Raw genomic sequence first — 23621 nt, 5'->3', positions numbered from 1 at the left:
TGAACCCTACAATCCGCGTGTAGATTCATCCTCACATCCTCTGTAATGGTGAGGTGTTTCGCAAAGGCTGCGTTCCCCACGAGGCTGACCTCTGAAGGCGTTTGATACAGATGTTGCGTGACGACCTGCGCCACTGACCTTTAGCTCCGCAGTGACCGGAACCTACGCCCACCTGACCTTTAGCTCTGCAGTGACTGGAACCTGCGCCCACCTGACCTTTAGCTCCGCAGTGACCGGAACCTACGCCCACCTGACCTTTAGCTCTGCAGTGACCGGAACCTACGCCCACCTGACCTTTAGCTCTGCAGTGACCGGACCCCACAGAACCTGCACCCACCTGACATTTAGCTCTGCAGTGACCAGACCTGCACCCTCCTGACCTTTAGCTCTGCAGTGACCAGACCTGCGCCCTCCTGACCTTTAGCTCTGCAGTGACCGGACCCCACAGAACCTGCACCCACCTGACATTTAGCTCTGCAGTGACCAGACCTGCGCCCTCCTGACCTTTAGCTCTGCAGTGACTGGAACCTGCGCCCACCTGACCTTTAGCTCTGCAGTGACCGGAACCTGCGCCCACCTGACCTTTAGCTCCGCAGTGACCGGAACCTGCGCCCACCTGACCTTTAGCTCTGCAGTGACCGGAACTTGCGCCCACCTGACCTCTAGCTCCACAGTGACCAGAACCTGCGCCCACCTGACCTTTAGCTCTGCAGTGACCGGAACCTGCGCCCTCCTGACCTTTAGCTCTGCAGTGACTGGAACCTGCACCCACCTGACCTCTAGCTCTGTAGTGACTGGACCCCACAGAACCTGCGCCCTCCTGACCTCTAGCTCTGTAGTGACTGGAACCTGCGCCCTCCTGACCTCTAGCTCTGTAGTGACTGGAACCTGCGCCCTCCTGACCTCTAACTGTAATTTTCCCTGTAATTTTGATGGAGAGTGTAAGCAATCTCAGATACACTTTGATTTAATACCCTTTTTTATTTATTTAGTGGCCAGAATCTTTGTATCTTGAAACAGAAGTTCTCATAAATGTTCTGCAAGTATTTCTGACATTTGAGCAGTGGTTATGAATTTTAAAAAAGTCTTGCTCTGAACTGCCAACCTTAATTTATCTCTTAATGTTTTTTTGTGTGTCTGCATGCTTGTGTGCCTGTGTGTATGTGTTCTAATACCACGTTTGGAACAGCAATGCAGTGTCTTTGCTTTAGAAGACTATTACATATCATCGTGTAACAAATGCATTTCATGGCATGTCAATGGCATTTCAATGGTTGTCAAAACATTGATTAGTCATTTGAAAAACTTTCTGTGTTTCCAATGAAACAGAAATTGTGATTCATTGAAATACATTTTAGTGTCTGTATTTGAGCTGCCCTCATAGTGTTTGTGCTTGTAGGTTGCAGTACCAAAATGTATGTATATGTTTTGGAGCATGTAGAACACACACAACTACATCCTATTGGACGCTGAGGTTGAAAGTCATTAGGTCATTAAGATACATAGGACAAGTTTTTTACTTCAAGAGCATCTGAAAATTGAGGTAATAGTTTTTGAGACTGGTTTCCTGCAATCCGATTGGCTGTAGCAAGTTTCATCCAGTGTTTGGCTTGAATGGCCACCCCCGGTTGATGCTCCGCCTCCAAGGAACGGTGATTGGTCAGGCCAGTGGCTTGTTGTCAGAGCACCTCCCCAGAAGTTGGGCAAACTGATCTCACATCAGTGTTGGCCTGGTCAGGCTCCCGATACAGTAAGGTCATGAACTTGACACGTGACTTATTTGTGACCTCTGGCCTTTGGTCACCAGCAGACCTTCCTGCTACCTGCCCTGGTTGATTTATAAATGACAGCCATACTCTAGGCACGTACCAATGCGTTTAATAAATAACAATGTCAACAACAACACAACAAAAGCTTGGTTTCTTTTTTGTATATTTATACATATATATTTATATATATATTTAGTGTTTTGACTGTATAAACTATAAATATGACATGCAGTCCTCATAACTTAAAACAACCAATAATTTACAGAGTGAGGTAGGGCGGGGGAGGGGGTGGGGGGGCTGGGTGTCGGCAGAGGGGTCAGTTTGTTGGCATTAAGGCAGATGTGGCTGTTTCGGAGGTTTGATTGCGGATCTGGGGTGGGGGTGGGGGCGCATGGCTCTGTGATGGGGCAGGACAGGATGGGGGGGTATTTGGGGGGGAGGGTGGGGGGGTCAGTGTCTCCAGGACTTGCGACTGAGTACACACACACAGGCGGCGTTTATGCGAATGAGCCGGAAGGCCACCAGGTCCTTGAAGGAGGTGAGCGCCCGCACGTAGGTGTGCGTGTTGGTGCAGTATGAGTTCCAGTGGCGGCTGTCGATCCCCCGGCAGCCCGCGGCCGAGCCCGAGCGGGTGTTTCCGCGGCACGTGGTCTCGAAGAAGAACTGCTTCTTAATCACGTTGTTGATGTTGACGTCGGGCAGCACCGTCACCTCGTTGCCCGAAATGTCCGTGGCCTTGGTCTTGTTGCCCACCCAGTTGCTGATGCTGTCGCACACCGAGTACTCGCCGCGGTGCTGGGGCTGCCCCGCCCGCCGCCTCACCCTGGCCCCCGCCCCCGTCCCTGGCCCCGCCCCGCCCCGGGCGGCGCCCTCGTCCGCGTCGGGCGGCAGCACGCTGAAGAGCACGCGTGGCGAGCGGTAGCGGCGCTTGTTGAAGAGTTTGGGGTCCACCGTGGGGATGGAGTGAGAGCGCGCGTCCTGCCGTCGCTCGCCGGCCGCCGCGGGCCCCGCAGGCGCCTTGGCGCGAGCCGCCGCGTCATGCCCCGCCCCCTCTCCCATGTTCAGTACAGCCTGGACGCTGATCAGGAAGAGCAGGACCAGCGTCGACGAACTCATGGGCACACGTCCTGGAGACAGAGGGGAAGAGAGAGGATTGTTCAGTGCGGCCAGACGAAGACAAACAAAACAAACGAAACAAACGAAACAAACGGAGCAGGTTGGAGGAGGCCAGAGCAAGGGCAGCAGTGCAGTTACGTGGGATAAGGTCCCCTGGGGAAATCCAGGCCTGGCTAAATTGAATAAGGCGCTTCAGTGTCTGGAAAAATGTCCTCAGAGCATTGCCTTCCTGCGGTCGTCTGAGGAGGGAAAATTGCTTTCCTGCCATTCCTCCACGACGAAGTTATGTCCACACCATTCATTGTTTCTGAGGCATTTTGGCCCGCTATTGTTTTGCCACTGAGTCACCGACGCAGCAGTAAAACAAACACACTTCCAGCCCTTAACTGAATTTCGGTGTCTGGCACAAACGGAAAAACCACTTCTGTGGAAAATGTCTTGCGCTGTGTGCTTTCCCTTCTTTTGGGGTCTGTGTGCAACTGAAATGCACTCCTGAAGACTACCGGTGGGCTGATTTACATTAACTCATTAACCAGCCACTTAATGGAATCTGTTAGCATTAAACAAGATTTTTATCTTCCTGTACACTGCAAAATTCTTGAATGATTACTTTTAAATGCTGACTGAGAATCTTGTTGAATATTACTCCTCCCTCAATACAGTTTTCTGTATTTTTCAGGCGCTTTTCATGAGCAAGTATAAGGCTGAAATATTCGAGAGCAAAACGTGTCACAGTAAAAATTTACTTTCGTGTTGTAAATAGCATGCTATAGGTAGACTGTCAATTCTTCAATAATGTAAACTGGAATTGGCATAAGCCTGCCATCCTCAAAGAAGCGTCTTTGTGCAGTGAAGATAGTAAACTGCACGTGTGTAATTTGTGAATGCAGTTTGGACTGGAATAAGTGACGAGGACGAGTGCATTGTGTGGAATCTGTTTCAGTGCAGGGCTGCCAGCACTGAGCGTCACACTGAAAGGTGAGTCATTCGGGAAGGCACTCTCACTCGGCTACCTTGTAATGAAGAGCGCTTAAGTTGTTATGGCTTCCTAACCAGACTAAACAAAAACGCTCTAGATTCCATAAGAGTGACATTGTACAACTCGTTACGCAGATCTTGTCTTTCTTTAACCCTAACCCTAACCCTAACCCTAACCTTTGACACAGAATCATTTTGTACATTGCCATTGCAAAGTTTCAATCTATAAGTGCATTTGTGGTCAAGAGAAGATATGGTAAAGCATTCCTCTCCGAATGCAGAAAATTACTTGCCTTTTGCAAAATGAATTAATAATAATAAAAAAATAATAATATTTACAGTCTTCTAAAAGTTGCTCCTTTCGGTTTTTATTAATGTAAGTAACTCAACTTTTAGTTGTGAACTGTAATATATGGTGCTATATTGCCATTCTGTATTACTGGTATAATGCCTCTATAGTATGGCATACGTGGTACAACAATCAAAGATAATGCTCGCTTGAATTTGTACACACTCATCTTGTGTTTCTCCGGGCTGATGAAATGATTTTAATATTGTTTTTATATGCGATATTTAAAAGGGTCAGGCCCTGTATTTACTGTATGTCTGGGGATTGGATGGGTACAGAAAAATGTCTCATGGAATATTACACATCATTACAGGCTTAGCAGAGTCTTATCAGAGCGATTAGCACACTTTACATAGATTACATTGATCCTATACAGGAAGTTTTATGAACACATTTCGGTATACTTTCTCAAGGGTACACGCATGTCTACGGAATGAACTGCAACTTCGTTACAGCGTTCCTACCACTGGCTACACCTCGATTCAATTCAGCCGATCATGCAGCTGAGCAGAAATGATGTTGAGAGAAAAAACAAAAGGTTTTCCTTAGATGTAAACTGGACTGAGAGAAGATGTTTCCTCAGATGTAAAGAGGACTGAGAGAAGATGTTTCCTCAGATGTAAACAGGACTGAGAGAAGATGTTTCCTTAGATGTAAACAGGACTGAGAGAAGATGTTTCCTTAGATGTAAACAGGACTGAGAGAAGATGTGTCCTCAAATATAAACGGGACTGAGGGAAGACTCTTGCAGTAAGACAGACAGCGGTATATGTGTGGGCCGGGGTGGGGGGGCTGTGTTGGCTCCATTGCCATAGCAACAGACACAGCGCTGAGAGTGAGGCCTTGGATTGATGGTTTCGCAATTTGTTGGCATGCTGGGACAAGTATCCGCATTTATCCGTTTGGTGGAGACGGCAGTCCCCATACATCACTGCAGATCACTATAAGAGCACGTCTGCAAATCCCTTTCTAATTGGGACCCGACGTTAAGCCTATACAAACACACCCTTCCTTAACTTCCCAGACATTCCCTTGCATGCCCACATATGCTGATCATAAAGTCTTGAAGTGGTTATTACATAAATAGCATAAAAACCATGAATATTAGTTCATTGTCAATCATGACCTGAAATTGTTCCTTTACATTGTTTTGATGAACATTTTTGGTAAACATAGCCTTCTAGTCTAAAGTTTTGGAATTCATTTTGGCTTCGCCTTCATCTCTACGATTGCAGTTGTACGCTAAGTGAAAAAATAACAAATAAACTGTTCACGTAAGTTGAGTTTCTTGTCAGCGTAATTGTAAAAGGGATGTTATTTTTAAAATACAATCTTAACTACACGGAACACAGCAGGCACTGTTCAGTGGCGTCTTTGCTGGAACATTCACTGTGCGGTTAAAAAAAAAAAACATTCCTGTCATTCACTGCAGACACGGAAGGGTGAGAAAGTGAGAGTGAGTTTCTAGGATTATCTCCTCCAGCTAAATTAATCAGCGATATTGTCGCCGCTGTACTGTGGGAAATCTCAGCCACCCAGACTGTAGCGAGATCCTCACATGCTTTTAAAGCTCAACTGACAGTTGGAGAATGTTTCACATGTCATCTCGCGGCACTGAAGCTGTAGGGACTTGTCTCGACTAATACGGCAAATTTCTTGCTAATGGTCACGTCTCTGGCCCTAAAGGGAGCCTTGCTTCCTGAAGGAAGTCGTGGGTGCTGTTGCTGTCTCTGTCCATGATGCAAAAAAATGGTGGAGCAAACATCAAGCACCTTCAGTATTACTTTCATTTCTTTCACTCCTCAGTGATGAATATGCCCATATGTCTAGAAATAAAACAAAATATTGCTGATGCAACTGTAAATAAAAATTCCACCCGCCATGACTTCTAAATTTGGCTCAACATTGCACTTTCCTAGTCTAACCAGAAAGGGATTCTCTTACCAGTAGTTGCCAAGTACATTGATGTACATTTTCTGCTTATATGAGATCAATATTTAGCAATTTTCCACAAATTGTGTTAGCAGAACACAGGGTAAGTGAAACATTACATATTTATTTGGCTAGTTAATCAGTGTCATTCAACAAAGCACTTCGGGAAATTCCATTATGATAAAAATGTGAATCGCTGCCTAGTTCAGTTATAAATCTGGGTACATTTTAATTTAATAAACCATTTGGTTAATTTGGCATTGAATGTGGCTCAGAAATAACTTCACATCCATACCGGAGCACATAAAAATAGAAGGTTCTGGTATGGATAGCGTTGAATTCAGTTTTACTGAATAAACCACAGCAGTCTGTGTGGTTAGCATCATGCTAGGTAGCTTTTCTGATCGGTTTTGTAGATGTGCTTTTTCTGGTGGCTGATGTTGTCCGCCCGGCCAGGTTGCGGTTCTCATGGCAGCACGCCCCACGGGAGGTCTCGCTCGAGCGCCCTCACCTGTGGAATGTCTCCAGGTGAAGTGTGGCCCCCTGCCGGGCTCCTAGAGCGCTCGTCTGGTACGGGCCACGCCCCAGTCGGCTGCCATCAGGACTGCCCCTCCCTCGCTCTGTGCCGTACCCTGCGACACACGCACACGCACACGCACACACATACGCGTTCAGGGTCTTCTTTAAACACAGCCCGCTGGAATAACACACTCTGACACTACATTCCCCCCCCCCCCCCACACACACACAAACCCACACCCTGAATACCCATAATCCACACATTACCACTACATTACACCCCCCCACACACACACAAACCCACACCCTGAATACCCATAATCCACACATTACCACTACATTACACCCCCCCACACACACACAAACCACACCCTGAATACCCATAATCCACACATTACCACTACATTACACCCCCCCACACACACACAAACCCACACCCTGAATACCCATAATCCACACATTACCACTACATTACAACAACCCATATGCACACTCCATATTTGTGATCCAACATAACCTCCTGGAAGTATGGAAGGACACTACAATATGCTCCACATGCCTTATTTGAACAGATGCTCACACACTGAAACCTAACCTATTGCAGAAATAACACACATTCAAAGGTACATGAAGACAACTGACATTATTCATAACCACAGACAATGGCAAACAGTTTGCAAAAATGCAAAGACTTTGCTTCTTTAAGATATTAAGAAGATATCTAGAAGATATTTCTGAAAGATTACTTGGGATGAAGTCTTGTAATTCTTACAGTATTTACCCGATGCATTGAGGGAACTGTCACAAATTTCTTTTCAACAGCTTTGTGAAATAAAGATAAAATTATAATGCCGTAAAAATACAAACGCTAATATCAAAAGCACAGATGGTGTGTAGTGATGTGTTTGGCACGTATGTTTGAAGGGATTTGGCCTAATGTGCTTTAAAATGCATTCCTGTAACACGATCTGTGCATTGTCAGAAACTCTGAGAACTCAGTCCTCAGTTCACCTTCCCTTGTTTTTGATTTTACTCAGGTCTGGGGTACGGGAAAGAAATGAATGAAACGGAGGTGGGAACTCTACGGGGGAGAGTTCTCCTCTGGCTTCGGGCGTTTGAAGCGCAGTGCGCCGGCGAACGCTCGGAAACGCGGGCCGTGGAAACGGACGTCGCGCTCGGAGCCGAATGGACGAACGGAGGGAGCGGCGTTCGTAAAGAAACAGTTTTGAGTTTTGTCGACTGTTTGGGAACTGCACGAGCTGCACCCCGTACGGCACTCATGACAGCGCACTGGGAACACTGACTGGGCTCTGGCTTCGTGCAGATGAATGCAATGCATCTCAGCCCGGTCGCTGTTTACAGGCGTCGTCCAGGTGAATTAAACAAGGACGTTAAAGGGATAGTGGGATGGTTCGCTTTGTTTTTAACGCCGTATTATCCGCGCACCGTACGTTTATGACTTGCCCAGACGGTTGTTGCGTGTCACTAAGGATTGTAAATATTTTCAGGTGTTTCCGGCAACCTGCCAGCTTTACAGTTCTACAGGAAATTCAGGGATTCCTGGCCCAAAGCAAGAAAGTACACCTCGGGAACCTCCTTGTGCAGCTTTAACACCCACCGTGTCTTTACAGGAAAACTGTCGGGGCCTATCGAAAACTTGCACTAAAACTGAAATAATGTAGAACAAACTCCAGTGCGTGAACTATCCCTTTAAACACATTGTCCCACTTAAACTACTGAAACGGGAAGGAGCCTTAATTATTTCCCTGCATACAGTGTCATTTTTCACTGCCAGTCCTGATTCAAAATACACTCGGAACATTAGCAATATTGGTTCTTTCCTTAGTAAGAAAATTTCATCATTAAACTATGTCTACCTGAAGGACAAATGAACAATTTAAAATGCAAAACATCTCATGAAGCCAAAAACATTTGAAACATTTGCCTTTTATGATATATATTTGATTCCTTTGGACATTATCAAAAATGTATCAAAGATTTAAAATAAAGAGCTTATATCATGAATTGGAAAAATGATTCAAATAGATGCAAGCAAATTCAGATTGTTAATTCCAATCCAAAATTGTCAGATCAAAATAAAGGAAAAATTTTAAATTTCTATGTGAAGTTCTATATGTCAGGCTTCTATCAAACAGAAGGAAGTTTGCTTAAATAGATGGCTGGATGACTTGCATACACATGTTCATTTTATCACGTTAGATCATTTCCAATAATATAAAAGTTAATTCATTTTGTGTCACAGGCACTGATATTTCTCATATGCCTTAATAGTCATCCTCTATTGTGCATTACTGTCAGTGAGCATTTATGGGTATTACTTTCATAAATAAAAAAAAAAGTAAAATCTGTCAAACTGTATGCTGTTACTGTTGAGCGATGTGTTTCTGCCACATTTTTAGGCAAGTTAAAGAGTAGAATAGATAATCGCATGCCAGTAGCCAAGAACACGGATCCAACAGCACACGCGCATGCAGTTAGCTTTCATCACTGGACTGCTGGATGATAATGTGGGTACTGCAGTGGGGCAACGGTGGTGATAGGAGCAGGCTGTGCTGGCGTCTCGCTGGGAGAGGACTGGCGGACTATAAAAGGCCCAGTGCAGTATAGAATACTAGCCTGGCTAACCGATAAGGGTACATGACTCCAATATTATTTTATTCCATTTTAATATGTTTTCATTTTGAATTAATAAAGAGAAAAAAAAAAGCTGAGGTTAAGACCTTAAGACCTGACTGTACACTTTTTAAAAAAGTTGAAACCGAGATTGGCCAAAAACAACTTAAACATCGCTACACATGAACGCATATAGCGCTGCTAGGTAAACAGAACCTATAAGTAAGGACAGCGCTGCACCGGAGTTGGTTGGCAGCAGAGCATTCTCAACGTGAAGTCGGTTTAGACTGAGCCACAGGAACTCTTTAAGTGAGCCACAGGAACTCTTTAACCGTGTGTGTGCATGGCAGCCTGCTGTGTAGGAGCCCTGGTGTACGCTTAGCACGCTCCGTTCTCCAGGACCCGCACATGTGCTTCCATCTGCGCAGCAGCTGCCCCCGAGCCCTGCTCAACATTCTTCCCAACACCGCACATTTCCCCTTACCACTGACCAAGCAAGATTTCGCAGGAATTCATATTTTATTCAGAGAGGGAACCGGGAGTGGAAGGTTCTGGAATAATCTGCCACTCCGCAGTCAGGCTGAGGTTAACCTGCGCTAACCCTAACCCTAAACCTAACCCTAACCCTGGTGCCTGTGGGAACAGTGCAGGCTTCCTGTTGCCATCACCTGCCCTTTGCATAGCTTTGAGGTGACATCGCTCAGTGGAAATGGGCCTGGTTCAGTCATACCTGCCTAGAGGCTGAGAATCATGTAGGCCAGTGGTAACCAGCCCTGCTCCTGGAGATCTACTGTCCTGTAGGTTTTCACTCCAACCCGAACAAAGCACCTCTCATTCAACAGCTACTGATTGTCAGCTGCTAATTGGTACAGTCAGTATGCCAAATTAGGGTTGAAAAGAAAACCTACAGGACAGTAGATCTTCAGGAACAGGGTAGGTTACCACTGATGTCGGCCATTTCAGACACGTCGCCATCCAATGTTAGCATCGCAGTTGGGTTGCTGAGCAGAGAAGGTGTTGCGTTTGGGCCGCGGTGCTTTCCTGGAGGTCCGATGTGTGTGGTGTGCTCTTGCTTCATCCAACTAATTACTCTGGCCTAATTTCTGAAACAGCTGCATACACCAGCATGTCTGTTTACTCCTATATGGGACCATAGTCAGTGTTTTCATCAGGGATACATGCGCAGCTGTAGTGCATGACTTATGTGAAATAAATGATTGGTCTGATTGAGTAATTAAAAGCAGAAGTTAGCAGGAGATCCTGAAACATTAGACCTTGTGCTACCCTGCTCCAAGGGTGTTGACTGCATTATCTCAGACCTCAGAATGAGAATCACGTACGCCATTTCAAATTTGTGAAATGCTGCCATCACAGCTGTCACACGATGAATTAAATGGTGTACATATCAAATCCAGGCCTTACAAACAATAACTTTACTGGATCCTTCGCTTCTGTGGCTTGGCTGAGGAGCTGCTGTCATGTATGATTTGGTTTTTCTCAAAGGGAAACTGAATTCTGTGCAGAATGTGCAGTCTCCCAGCGGGTGTTAGCTACCAGTGGGTTAGATTACTTTGCTCTGTAGGCCAGTAGGCCTACGCATTTCACCGCTACACTGTCTTCACTATACATCCGAATGAGCATGTCACACAATGTCATGTCAGAAATCAGCTCAGAAAATAACAAAACTAAACCAAAATTGAAATATAACTGAAGATATCATATGACTAAATGTTTTAAGGATGTTATGTGCAGAGTCCATAAAATGCAAGTTTTTTTGTTTTATCATTTACAAACTAATGATTCCATAACTTAATAATCTACCAAACATTGTGTGAATACTTTGGCTCTATGTGTTGCTCTCTGTGCTGTGTGTGACCTCGGGTTCATCAGAGGCAAGTCTCTGAGATCACAACCCCTCAGGCCTCGACGTTCCTCTGGAAAGGAAGACTGAAACCACGAGAGCTTTTGAATCGTGTGCCAGTGCGTCACTGACCATCGAGCGATTCGGCGAAAAGGCGCACGGAGCTTTGCGGATTAATTTCCACCACCCCGATGGCACCGCGCTCATCCGCTATCACTTTGTTGCTGCGGAGTTTGCCATGGTTTCAGAACGGGTGATGTCATCATTGATGACATGTGAATGAATGTGTGACTCACTGTGGAATCAAAGCTTTTGAGAATGTCTTTTCCCCCCCCTTCGTTTGGATGAGGGAGAAGCAAGCTGAATAGAATAATCTAGAAAATTAATAGGTGCCAGGGCAGAAGCCAAGTTTCTGCAAGGCCAGTGGCGTGACTTTTAATAAGATATTGTATTACTATAAAGATTCATTTTTGGTAGGAGGACATAATTCTCACTTTGGTAAAATAACTCCCCTTACAATATCATCTCTGACCTTGTTATGTAAAGGTCTGTAATGCACTGGAATGAAATACTATTTTAGTTTACCACAACAGCTGAGAGCTAGCAAAAAAAAAAAAAAAAAAAAAAAGTTTCAAGAACAGCGAGGAACATTCCGGGTAGATTATCATTTGGCTGTGAGATAACATTATGATGGGAAAGTTCCCGAAATCGCCTTGGAACATATTGTGCTAAACGGGTCCTGCCACTTAAGAATGTTCCAGCTATGTTACATGCAACCTTACTGACAGCATCAATGATGGCTATCATGCAGCCACCAGAGTCATACTGTAGCGTGCATTTCAGAGGTCTTTTCAAAATATTCGCATTGAAATAGCAGATTTAAAAAACATTCCATTCCTCATACAATAGATCACAATCCACAGGGGATAGTTCAGTTAAAAAATATATATATTATATAATATATAATATTTTAGTTTCATTGTATGTATTTGTGTAATGAGATATTTTTGATACTTTTCGAGATGTTTCTGATGACCTGCTGGCTTTACAGTTGCAAGTCTAGGTCATTCAGGGTTTCACAGTAAAGCAAATGCACTTCGTATAAATCTGAAGCAGCTTGTACTGGGACATTTTGTTTCCAGAGGATTTAAATATGAACAGGGTTATTGTATAGTGTTTACTCACAATAATAAGCATAATTGTTTGTTTTTACGTTGTGCCAGTACTTCTTTCCTTGAGTACAAAAGTCTCCAGTTGCACACACAATAGGAAATTATTCTGATTGAAAATACTATTAAATATAATTCAGTGCACACAAAAATTGCCTGGGCAAATTCAAGACATATATGTAAACAGAAGTATCAAAACCACAGAGGGTGAACTGACCCTTTAACTAGAATGACAAAACTGAATAATGTTCTATGGCCATTGTAACTTTAAGGTATAGATGAAGGGATATCCAGAAACTGGACTAATATAGGTACATTTCCCAGTGTTCCCCACACCAAAAATAGATTACAGTGCCCAGCTGAACCATATGGCTTCACGTAAATATTATAGAATGTTCTGCCACAACACTAGGCATTTACCGGTTTTTCTCAGGCCTGGCTCAGGGTTATGACATCCTAGGTACACGTTTGCTCTCTGTGGAAGCTTCCAGAACAGCTAGATGGCACAGAGCCAACTGATTTGGGTCATTTGGTCATTGGGACTTTGGTCAAATTATTATTTAAAAATAATATGAAACTTTTGACCCCAGGGAAATCCCTGCTGATTACTGGCAATTTTTAAAAGAGACATCTATTTTCACCGCCATTCGGAACAATGCAATATCATTGCAAGGTTTTGATTAGTAACATATTTTCTGAGTTCTCTGGGAAGTTTGCCAGCATGCAAAGCGTTAAAAAACATCAAATATGTATTTGAGCCAGGCATGACTGAGGCTAGTCCTGCTGTGGGCTTCTGCAGGACTGCACGGCTCAGTCCTGTTCTTTGATGTTAATGGAAAGTATGCAGAAGATTAGCTCTCCTCTAACAAGATGAAGACTCAATGGTAGTCAAGCTTTTTCAGAAAGTCATTTAATCTTCTTGGAACCGAATATTTAATGATTAGAAACAGAATGGCAAACTTTATACAGCACTCATTGTGCTGGGGGTGGCTTGAGAAGAACTGTCAAGGAGATAACAGCTTTTTCCCTGAAGGAACTATCCTCCTGGCTTCCCCTGGAGTTTTCCCTGTGGTTAGGTGTGTAGGGAAATTACATAACTCACCTCTCCGACTCTAAATAAGGCCTACCTTCCGGAAGGGTATTCATATTTTTAAGTGTTCTTATGTGAATTCATTTTATTTTATTTTATATTATATTAGAAACAATATCACATACATAGACAGCATACAGTACAAGACAGACTGCACTGCAATACTTATACAACACAAGGGCTAATCACATACAATGTTAACACAAAACACAACAAAACACAGGAACTCTTATAAGACCCATATGATGAAACATTATTTATCGAACTAATCTCAAATGCTGAACATACACAGTTAAATGCTGCAGCTACTGTTCCCAGTTTGACTAATGGATTGGAGTGGATTATATCTTCAGACTGTTGGTTGAAGAGAGCTACCCCTGCAGCTGTTTTGGGAGGAATTCAGCTCAAAATGAGGCGTAAAATGACACCACTTTGTTATGTTCCGTAAGCCGATGGCCTTTCGTTTCCCTGCTGCTTTGGGACGTATAGCAGCAGGTTCTTCAGCGGTATATGTTCCGTCTCTCTGGCGATTTCCCGCCGTAGCATCTGAACTTCGCGAGCGACCTTCTCCCTCAAAACGATGTCCGTTCCGTCGAGTGCGGCGGCTCTTCAGCGCGGACGTTGGCGCAGTTAAAACTGACCCGGCTTTCAGTCTCTTTAAAAATCGAACGCCCGGCCTGCAGCTCGTGGTCTGTGTGTGTCTGCGTCGGGCAGAATCCGCGTTCAGAGGGGTCTCTCTCCGAACAATAGAGCAACGCTGTTGTGACATACTACCAAGACATTTGAGCCATTAAAGGAAATATTTCCCACGGATATTTGTGCAATGCGCGACCATAAAAATGGGAAACCATGAAATAAGAAGCAGGGAGGTTATTGGAGTGTACTCTGACAGTAGTATTGAAATGTCAGCCTGGGCAAATTTCCGCGGATAGCGCTGCCTCCCAGTTAACCACACATTCCCCTGCAGTGTGGGTTTGGATAAAGAAAAGATTCACAGGGCAATCTGAGTGAATGCGTTCTACTGTTTCACAGTACACATCACAGACATTTATTCAGTCCGGATGTTACCATGGTGACACATAACTTGCATATCACATGGAACGTTGGTTGGCTCCCGATTTACTACTATAGCTGATTACGAAAACTTGCTACCAGCCTATTAAACATGACATGGATTTTGCTCAGCATATGTGTGCTGGTCTGTGAACCGGATAGGAGGCTGCGATCACATGATAGGAACCATCTCCCCGTGCCAAAAATATCAGAACTTACAAGTGGCAGCAGGACTTTTAGCTTCGGGCCTCCCGAGCTATGGAATGACCTTCCCCCGGATCAAACAGGAAGCAGAAACCGCTTTGGTCTTTAAAAGCAAGCCCTGAATTACCTTTTTAACTCCGTTCAACACCTGTCTCTAATACAGGATATACCCAGGCTGGGTTGAGCTGCTCTGGAACTGCGGCCTGGAAGCGGATGCGCTCGCCAGGCTGGCCGCGAAGCGCCGCGTGACGCTTTCGTAAACAGCGCCAAACAAAAACAAGGACCGATTCTCTGGGCGTACTGTGTGCTGTGTGTGAGCGTGGTATGCAGGCCTCCTGGCTACATGCTCTTGGCTGGTTTCATATACATAATATTTATTAGCAGATAAGATTAACAAGGAAAGAAAAAAAAAAAACAACATTCAAAGAGCCAAGGACCAGAGCTTGCCAGGTCCACGCAGATGTTTTATTGCTCTTTTGCTGATCCTGCACTGCTGCACGGCCTGTAATAGCTATCCTAAAAGGAGGCCCAAGGGCCAGTCTTTTTAAACAATGTTGTGCCAAACGCTGTTATTTTTTTTAAAAATCAGTCGAATCATTTGTTCAATCTGATGTCTTTGTCACAAGTTACAGCTGCAGGTGGTACGTATACCTTGGTGAATTTTTTTTATTGTGGTCCAGCATAGGAGTGAACCAACATTGCTCTATACGCAACAAAAAAAAAAAAACAACCTGGAAATTTGGATCAAAATTTGGTGTCACCGAGGGTGGGGGGGGATTCGGTTGCAGGGGGTCGATGTGTCTCATCATAGACCTGCGACCCCCCCCCCCCCCCCCTCCCCAAACCAAAACACCAGCCCTCCAGAAATGCAGTTGTGCACCCTGCAGTTACGTTGGCAGAAAATCCCCTCAGCCCATGTTTGAGCGCGACGTAGCACACACACATATAAGTACACACAGCGTCCTTATTTATTTTAAGAATTAAAGGCTCTTCGCAGCTTAGCGCTCTCTGGAGCTGTTCCAGGGCTGGCACCTGCCAGGAGGAGCCCCACCCAGCAGTCCTGAAGGGATCCATCTTGGAGGGGAAGTGCCTGTTGGCGCCCTGACAGACAGACAGATTACGCGGAAAGCTCCTTGTCAACACCAAACAAGGGCCTTATTGACTCATAACCACTCTCCTCAGCCCGATAAAGCAATCCGTGTCCTCCGCGGAGAAGGGAAGATAAACCGTAGCCTTTCATATGCGCAGATTCTTAGAACGTGATTGGTATCGCCGTGCCAGGATGTTGGCTTAGAATTGTAGCCGTGCGTCTGGCGTGCTTTGTTAGCGCTTAAGCCGGGATATGACTTGTTGATTCACCTGCACACAGACATTAGCATTAGGATAGTGAAAGTGTACTGCAAAAAAAGAATTAACATTTTACAGGTTCATTATTATTATTACTATTATTATTATTATTATTATTAGTATTTTGTGGAGTGGCAGTGCTAACAAAAGTGTGGCCACCCACAGCTCGCGCCCTCGACCTCATTAGCTCTAATGGAGTCACTTGGCTGAATACCGTCTGCTGCCCTTGACAGCCAACCCTGCCGCACAAAGAATCCGAGTCAATGGCCCCAAATGGTCCCAAAGCTCCAGCCGCATTCGAATGGTAAGATCAGCACAATGGAGCTGCTCTCAGTAACATGACTCGGGGCCCCCGGCCCTCGGCTTTAACGGAGCCCGGAGCTCGGGCCGGCCTTATCTCGCCCGGCTGCGGGCGGGTTTTGAATGTCACAGAGCTGACCGCTCACCTACTTGCGGTCCCGGGCCCATTCATGCGAGTTTGCTGGAGGAGATAAACCCTGGCTTTGTGCGCCCGAGACGCTGGGGACCGGCATTGCTGCGAGCTACTGAAGGGAAACGCCCGCCGCTCGGAAAGCCACAGCGTACCTGACGTTACGGACCGATATCCACCGCGGATTTAACGTTAGGGACCGCTATCCACTGTGGATTTAACGTTAGGGACCGCTATCCACTGTGGATTTAACGTTAGGGACCGCTATCCACTGTGGATTTAACGTTAGGGACCGCTATCCACTGTGGATTTAATGTTAGGGACCGCTATCCACTGTGGATTTAACGTTACGGACCGCTATCCACTGTGGATTTAACGTTAGGGACCGCTATCCATTGTGGATTTAACGTTATGAACCGCTATCCACTGTGGATTTAACGTTATGAACCGCTATCCACCGTGGATTTAACGTTAGGGTCCGCTATCCACTGTGGATTTAACATTAGGGACAGCTATCCACTGTGGATTTAAGGCCTAGGCAATGGGTATATGCACCTCATTTTACTTCTGTGTGTAATACTGTATGCTAATTATAATACAGGGACAGTTTCATTCTGGAAGTTGTTCCCCAGTTGTGAGAGGCCCTTTTGCTTCAGTTTAATGACTTCAAAGGAAGCTGCTTCGTTAAAGGGACTGCATTTTACAGGCCTCCAGTGGCACACAGAATGGAATGTTTATGGGCCTGTAGTACACGTTGTTTCATATTAACACCTGGAGTGGTACTTGAATTACTACTGCCAATATTTTATCTTTCTTGCTTATCCTTGTCTTATACCAAAGATTGATCTTATCAAGAGTTACCATTAAGCCAAGTATTTGAGAATTATAAGGATATCACAGCACTTATCTTGAGACCACCAACCAGAAACATGAAATGAGTGGGTGTACTAAAGGTGATTCTCCTGAGATTTTTTTTTATAATTATGCTTCAAGGTTTTCCAAACCTGTTGATATAATGGAAAATAATGAATATAATGCGCAGGACTGAAATGACCTACTTTCAACAACCACATACAGAATTATGGCTGCTCCTGCGTCTGTGTATAAAACATATTATCTCTTTTTTTCTCCTTCTGTAAACATGGAGAAAACTAACCCTGGCCAGTTTAGTGATAATCACTTGTCCCTGTATGTCTAACTACTGTAACATGAGAGGGTGACCAACAGAGGGCAGTATAGCAAATTTATTTTTCTGTATTGCCAAATTGAAGTGTCTACAATTCTGTGAAGGTGACAGTGACAGTAAAAAAAAAAACATGCCCTTGTTGGCTGACAAGATGAATGCACTGTGCCTTCTGCTTTATAAGCTGCATATTTCTGGGTTCAGAGCATGTAAAATTAGCATTAAGGCCTTTGCGCATATTTATATGCAATGTTACCCCTATGTGCAACAGGGAGGTATTGGTGCCGATCGGAGTCGCGAAGCGGTCCTGCAAAATCAGAGCGTGGAAACGACGCATCTGAACACTTTCACACAACGCATCCTTTACGGGAGCCCAAACTGCCCCGCTGCATGGTGGCGGCTGCCCGGATTAAGCAGGAGTCTGACTTTTTCTCCGTTCTCACCAGATCGGTCTGCAGTGCAGGCAAAGGCATGGGAGGGCTGTCAAGGCCGGCAGCCGCATATGGGGCTGATATACACACACACTCACTTGATTGATACAGGATGACTAAAGGGAACCAATATTTATGTGAAATACTAGGCGCGCCGTCGGCTAATGCTAAAGGCATTCCACCTATGCGCTCCTCGAGATGGGCTAGGTAAACACCGCGGGGCGGGGAGGCCGAGAGGTCGGCGCGGGGTCACGTTGCCGGGGGGAATACCTCCGAATGCCTCGGCTGCCGATATTAAAGGTTCCGCACGGCTCCCCCTTGGGCCCCACGTCCCGGGCCCGGTCTCTGTCGGCTGATGTTTCAGGAGCGCGGCCCGGCGCTCGCGCGTCCTGAGGAAACGCACGCGACGGCGGCCGAGGGCCTCGTCCGTTCGCGTGGGGTTATCCGGCGTAAATCTTAAAAGCTCGATTTCGATCGCGGCGCGAGGTGAGCCACGACAGGAGCCCTTTAATCAGATCTCGCAGCGAAAGTAAAATCTCCCAGAAAATCTCACAACCGCGACTCATTGCCCCCCCCACTGTGCCCCCCCCCCCCATCAGGGGCAAGGGCAAAATGCCTTTATCAAAGGGAAGGAAAGTTTAGTTGATCTTATCTGCACGAAACGTCGCTGCTTGACGAGCGACTCACCAGGCAGCCAGCTGTGCGTGAGATCTTGTTTTGCACACAAACACGCACAAGCACAGTGGGTTCGTGCGGCGGGAGATGGTGTGCGTGTTGCCCACGGCGACGCTCTGCCGGGCCCTTGAGCCCACGGCCTTTCCGAAGGCGGCGTCCGTGGGCGACGGGGAGTCGCTCCAGAGTCTTTAAGAGCAGGCATTGTGTCGTCTTCTCACATTGTCTGGGATGACATGTCATACGTGCTCTGCGTGCCTCTGGGGTGGATCGTGACGGTTTAAAAAAAAAAAAAAAACTGACTTTACGCTATAAAGCATATGAAACACCGATCACGTCCCGCTGATGATGTGGACAAACCTGCCATCCCTTAATTAGCTGGTGAATATGATGGAGAGGGAATGTGTGGATTTCGAACAGGAAGAATTAACTGCATTCAGCCAGATTTGAGGGTTTTATCGATACATGCATTTCTGTGTGGTGACATGAAATTCAATGCATTGACAGCAATACTACTTTTGTAGACCCCACAAGGTTATTTTCTCATTTAAGTTTTTTTGAAAATTGTGACTCCTTGCATATTTAGATATTTTGTGACAATTAAATAAACGTGTATCTAAAAGGCAATTTACTGAATGATTATTTAGCCTACCTTGTACCTTTGTTACCTGGAATGAAAATAATAAGATTTGTGTGTTCTGTGCCATTTGAGCTGAATAGCATTCACTTCTCTGTAGGGAAAAACACTGGCCTTCCAGGTGGTAGTTTACACTATGTGATCTGTCTTGTTCAACAATGTAACACCTGTTGATAGGTGTGTTTTAGAATGTCAATGAAGCTTTCTACAAAAGCACATAGCTCTTCAGCTGGTGCTGACAGAATTTAGGAGATTATGAAGTGGTGCTAGAGATTGGCCTTGTCCTTATTGCCAGGCCCTATCCCTGCTAGGAGACAGATGCTAGAGAGAGCAGGCAATATGACCATCCCCTACCCTCTGCATGGAATACACACATCACACAAAGGTTGTGCAGAATCCATATATTCAGTTTCCATTACAGATCCAGGATCCGTTCAGTTGGCTTTCGCTGTTATGAGTGAAGCACAAACCCTGATCTGAGGTCACTGTTTCACAATGGAACTCTAATTGTACTCTGCTTAATTTGAAAAAAGTTGAGGGGATGTACTGTACATTTGCTTATTAATCTTAGTTGGATAACAGTGAATCAAATGTTGTGGCTTAATTCTCAGAAAGCTTTACAGTTTTTGAAAAAACAAGACCAGGTCAAAACCTAGTATATGGCTGGCCGGCCGACCAATGGTGTAACTTCATCAATCAGTCGCTCAGTCGCTCAGTCACAGACCGCTGTTGCTGTCCAGCCAAAAAAAGTTGTGTATAACAGAAAATTCGGCCTGTTTCCAGCATGTCTGGTTTATTGTATGAACTCAGGAAGGGGCTGTAGGCAAACCTCCACACTTTCCCGCCTGTAATGTGTCGGTCATCAATCCACCAATAATGATGCACTCCTGAGATATGAAGTTATAAGTGAATTCACCTGTACGGTTAAAAAAATGTGTGACTATTTCAACCGGTGGTGTCTTTTTCACTAAAGCTTCCAAGCAGTGGAACATTATCTGCTGTGAGTATTCTTTTGTTGTTTCAGCAAAAAAAAGGAAGAATGCCTAAAGCTGGCTTAGAGAGTAGACTGAACATGCTGAGTTTATTTTCGCATATTTAACTGTGCAGCCAAGATGGTTTTGGGTCAGCTTTTATTGTTAACCAACCAGTGGTGAGGTAAACAGACTAGGAGAAAAGTGTTTTGTTTGTGTCATGTTTCTAAAATTAACTTTTATCGTATATCACTGTGATTTTTAAAGCAGCCTCTTGTTAGGTTCTCACATTAGCCGTTCCTCTGCCAGCACCCCGCAGTGTTAGCTGGGTGTCCGGCCGCTCCCGGCCGTGCGGCTGCAGTTCTCGCGTGCAAACCCGGGCCGCCGCTGGAGCTGGGCCCGTTCCCGCTCGGTCACGGAGCCAGCGTTTCTTATAGCGCTCCGGAACAACACACCGTCGTTTTTTCCTGGAGTGAAACGATTCGAAGAACATTACATTGAGGCAACATTTATTTGTTTATGGAAATCGTGTACCATGGAATATGGAAAAAAATACTCAGGGGCTCATTTCTTTGTGCTTTGAGTGAATCTCTGCCATTAGTTCGTACGGTTGTCAAGAGGAATTTGGAGCATTTTCTATAAATGTTGCTGTTGCTATATACTTGGTTTTGGCATCACGCGGAATGCACTTGCTGGCCAGGTGCTGAAGCTGAGTCACTTCAAAATGATCTGTGTAAAGGGGCTGCTAGCTTTATTGGCTGGACCTCAGCAGCAGGGCCAGCCCTAGAAACGCAAATGTCTGTGACTGAGTGAGTGAGTGAGTGATGAAGTTACACCATTGGTCGGCCGGATCACGTGTGTTAGGTCCGGCCATACACTAGGTTTTAACCTGGTCTTGTATATTGCTAGCTCCACAAAGAACTATGGTTTCAAACGTGGTGTGTTTTATAACAGCACAGTCATCCAGTCCCAAGTATCCAAATTCTGTGTAATCGCTTTGATTGGTCAACTGAGTAGCGAGGCCCAGAGTTAAAGGGCTGTGCTACCCCCCAGTAGGGCTCGCGCCAGACACCGCCGTCGTCTGATTCCGGTTAAATGGGTTCAGGGCTGGCACTTTAGCATGACGCTCCACCTGAGCACTGCCACTTTCCTCCTGAGCCGATTTGGACCTCTACGGCGAGGGTTCAATAGCAGAGGTACAGAGATGCGTTCTTTTAGGCCTACTTCTTTCCAAAATGAAGCTTGTTCCTTTCCTCTGACGCAGTTTCTCAATGAACTATTCTCAGAAAGAAGCCGATACATTTAAAATATATATATATCAATAAAGAATAAATTGTCTATAAAGAATAATGGGAGCTTACTGATTTCGCACATCCACAGTGCATTTTGGGTAATTTCCCTTCTCGCGAGTCGCGCTCCCTGCTGTTATCTGACGGGTTGTGCGCCGGTCTGAAATCTGGCGCAGAAGCTTGTTAACGATGCTAATTTCCACAGGGTGCACATTGTCAAGGACTGTTCAACTTTGTGAAATGCCTTCAAAAAGCAACAACATCCATTGGAGGCAATCAATCTCAACACTGTGGTTTCCCACAGTAAGCAAGGTACTTATTTTTTTGTTTAAATGACCAGCCCAACGTAAAAAAGAAGAAAGAACAAAGCAGTTTACATGGTTGAAATCAACCAAAACCCAGTATGGAGGGGGCAAATATCCTTCTGTTTGGGGATTTGAGACGGAGAATTCCCCTTTGTGCTGTATTCTTTGCAATCAAAGCATGTGGTTTTCTCTTTCTTTTCTTTTTTTTCCTGAAACTTTCTTTTAAACCTTCTATAGGCAATAGCTGTATTACTGTAATTGTGTAGACTAACTATCAAGCAAACCACCCGGGAAAAAAATGACATAGCCTACACTCATACATACAGTGTTTGGCACGCTACGTTGATGCGGCACAGATGTGCTGCAGTCCCAAGATCCGTTGCAGCCCCCCCCCCCCCCAAGACAGGGGAACCCACGCTAACGCCAGTTTTGCTATTCAGCTGATCTGTTATAGCTGCTAGTTTAGGAGATCGCGTTGAGCCCTAAGTAGCATGGAGGGGCCAATGCGTTACTAATGAGTGGCTGCTGTCACGGCACAGCCGCGAATGTGGACGCAGAACATAGGAGCTGACAGTCTGGCGGATGCTTCGTGTGAATGAAAAACCGTCGATGATAAAATGCCAGATTAAACAGAGCACAGATAAAAAGCCCTTTAAAATGTGTATAGATTTAATGTGGCATAGGCCTTACCTTGAGACGCTGTACAGGGCAGTATTATAGAGTATAAAAGCGTTTTACTTAAGCGGTGCTTTAAAGGTCTGTCATGGACCTGTTTTCAATAGCTGCTGCAGAGCCTGTTTGATAAGCCTGCTGTAACGTAGCCTTGAATTCTACCGCTGCTCAAACTCCATACCGCTTTCCGCACAGATGCGTCCCGACTGCCACGGCGGCTAAGGAGCTGAACTCCTGCTTTAATCATTTCCATACATAGCTTTGTGCTTTAAAAAAAAAGAAAAAAAAATAATTACAACAGCAAGCAGCGCCAAAATGATCCAGTTTTCCTGGATACCTGTGCTGTTAGCCAAGCGAGCGACACATTTATTATCTGGATGGCCAGAAGCGCACAGTAGCTTCTGTGAAAGTGACAACGCTATCAGCCATCAACGACGCTAATGTTAGCTAATGCCTGGGAACAGATTTTTAAGATTTTTTGTTCACCACAATGTAACAGTCTGAATATGGAGTGAACAGTGAGGAAATGTCTGCCAAAGGGGAAGATAGCAAGAGAACCAGTCAGTCGACAATCTTTTGGTTGTTAATATTCATTTAAGAATGATATTTGTTCACACATATATATATATATATATATATATATATATATATATATATATATATATATATATATTAAAGCCCATTTGCGAGTATCATTGTCATTTCCATCGTAATTTAAACAATGTTATCGGTGAAGAAAAGGGAACCTTCAGTTTTATATAATTCGGCTGTAACTGTCGCAAAGGAACAGAATTCGTGGGAAGTTTATATTTTTTGAATGCATGTCTGATAAATAACATGTCTTTGCCAGTTGCATGAGCAACTAACTGTGCAGAGTGGATGTGGCTTCATGTTTATTTCTGTCACTGCTAGAACAATGCCATGATTAAATATTTGTATTGCTTGTCATGTTTTGAGTTAGATGGTGCAGATATGTCTTTAAATGTTGACAACTGCTCCCAAGTGTAAAA

At 45.0% G+C, this 23621-nt stretch overlaps 1 protein-coding gene and 1 long non-coding RNA gene across 2 annotated transcripts in view; one reads left to right on the top strand and one right to left on the bottom strand.

Moving 5' to 3' along the window:
• Positions 1-9310, top strand: part of LOC135234973 (uncharacterized) — a 53322-nt gene extending 44012 nt beyond the window's left edge. The window contains exon 3 of the long non-coding RNA XR_010324256.1: positions 7701-9310. This is a non-coding gene — a long non-coding RNA (uncharacterized LOC135234973). The remainder of the gene's footprint in view (positions 1-7700) is intronic.
• LOC135234970 (neurotrophin-7-like) overlaps positions 1358-23621 on the bottom strand; it is a 36254-nt gene continuing 13990 nt past the window's right edge. Inside the window, exons 2-3 of the mRNA XM_064300141.1 lie at positions 6656-6776; positions 1358-2896 (exon numbers count right to left, since the gene is read on the bottom strand). Of these exons, the coding sequence (XP_064156211.1) occupies positions 2220-2885 (666 nt within the window). The 5' untranslated portion in view covers positions 2886-2896; positions 6656-6776 and the 3' untranslated portion in view covers positions 1358-2219. The remainder of the gene's footprint in view (positions 2897-6655; positions 6777-23621) is intronic.

Source organism: Anguilla rostrata, chromosome 11, assembly GCF_018555375.3.
Source record: "Anguilla rostrata isolate EN2019 chromosome 11, ASM1855537v3, whole genome shotgun sequence".
Classification (NCBI taxonomy): Eukaryota; Metazoa; Chordata; class Actinopteri; order Anguilliformes; family Anguillidae; genus Anguilla; species Anguilla rostrata.
The sequence above is the reverse complement of the archived record's forward strand: the minus strand, read 5'-3'. Positions and strand labels throughout refer to the sequence as shown.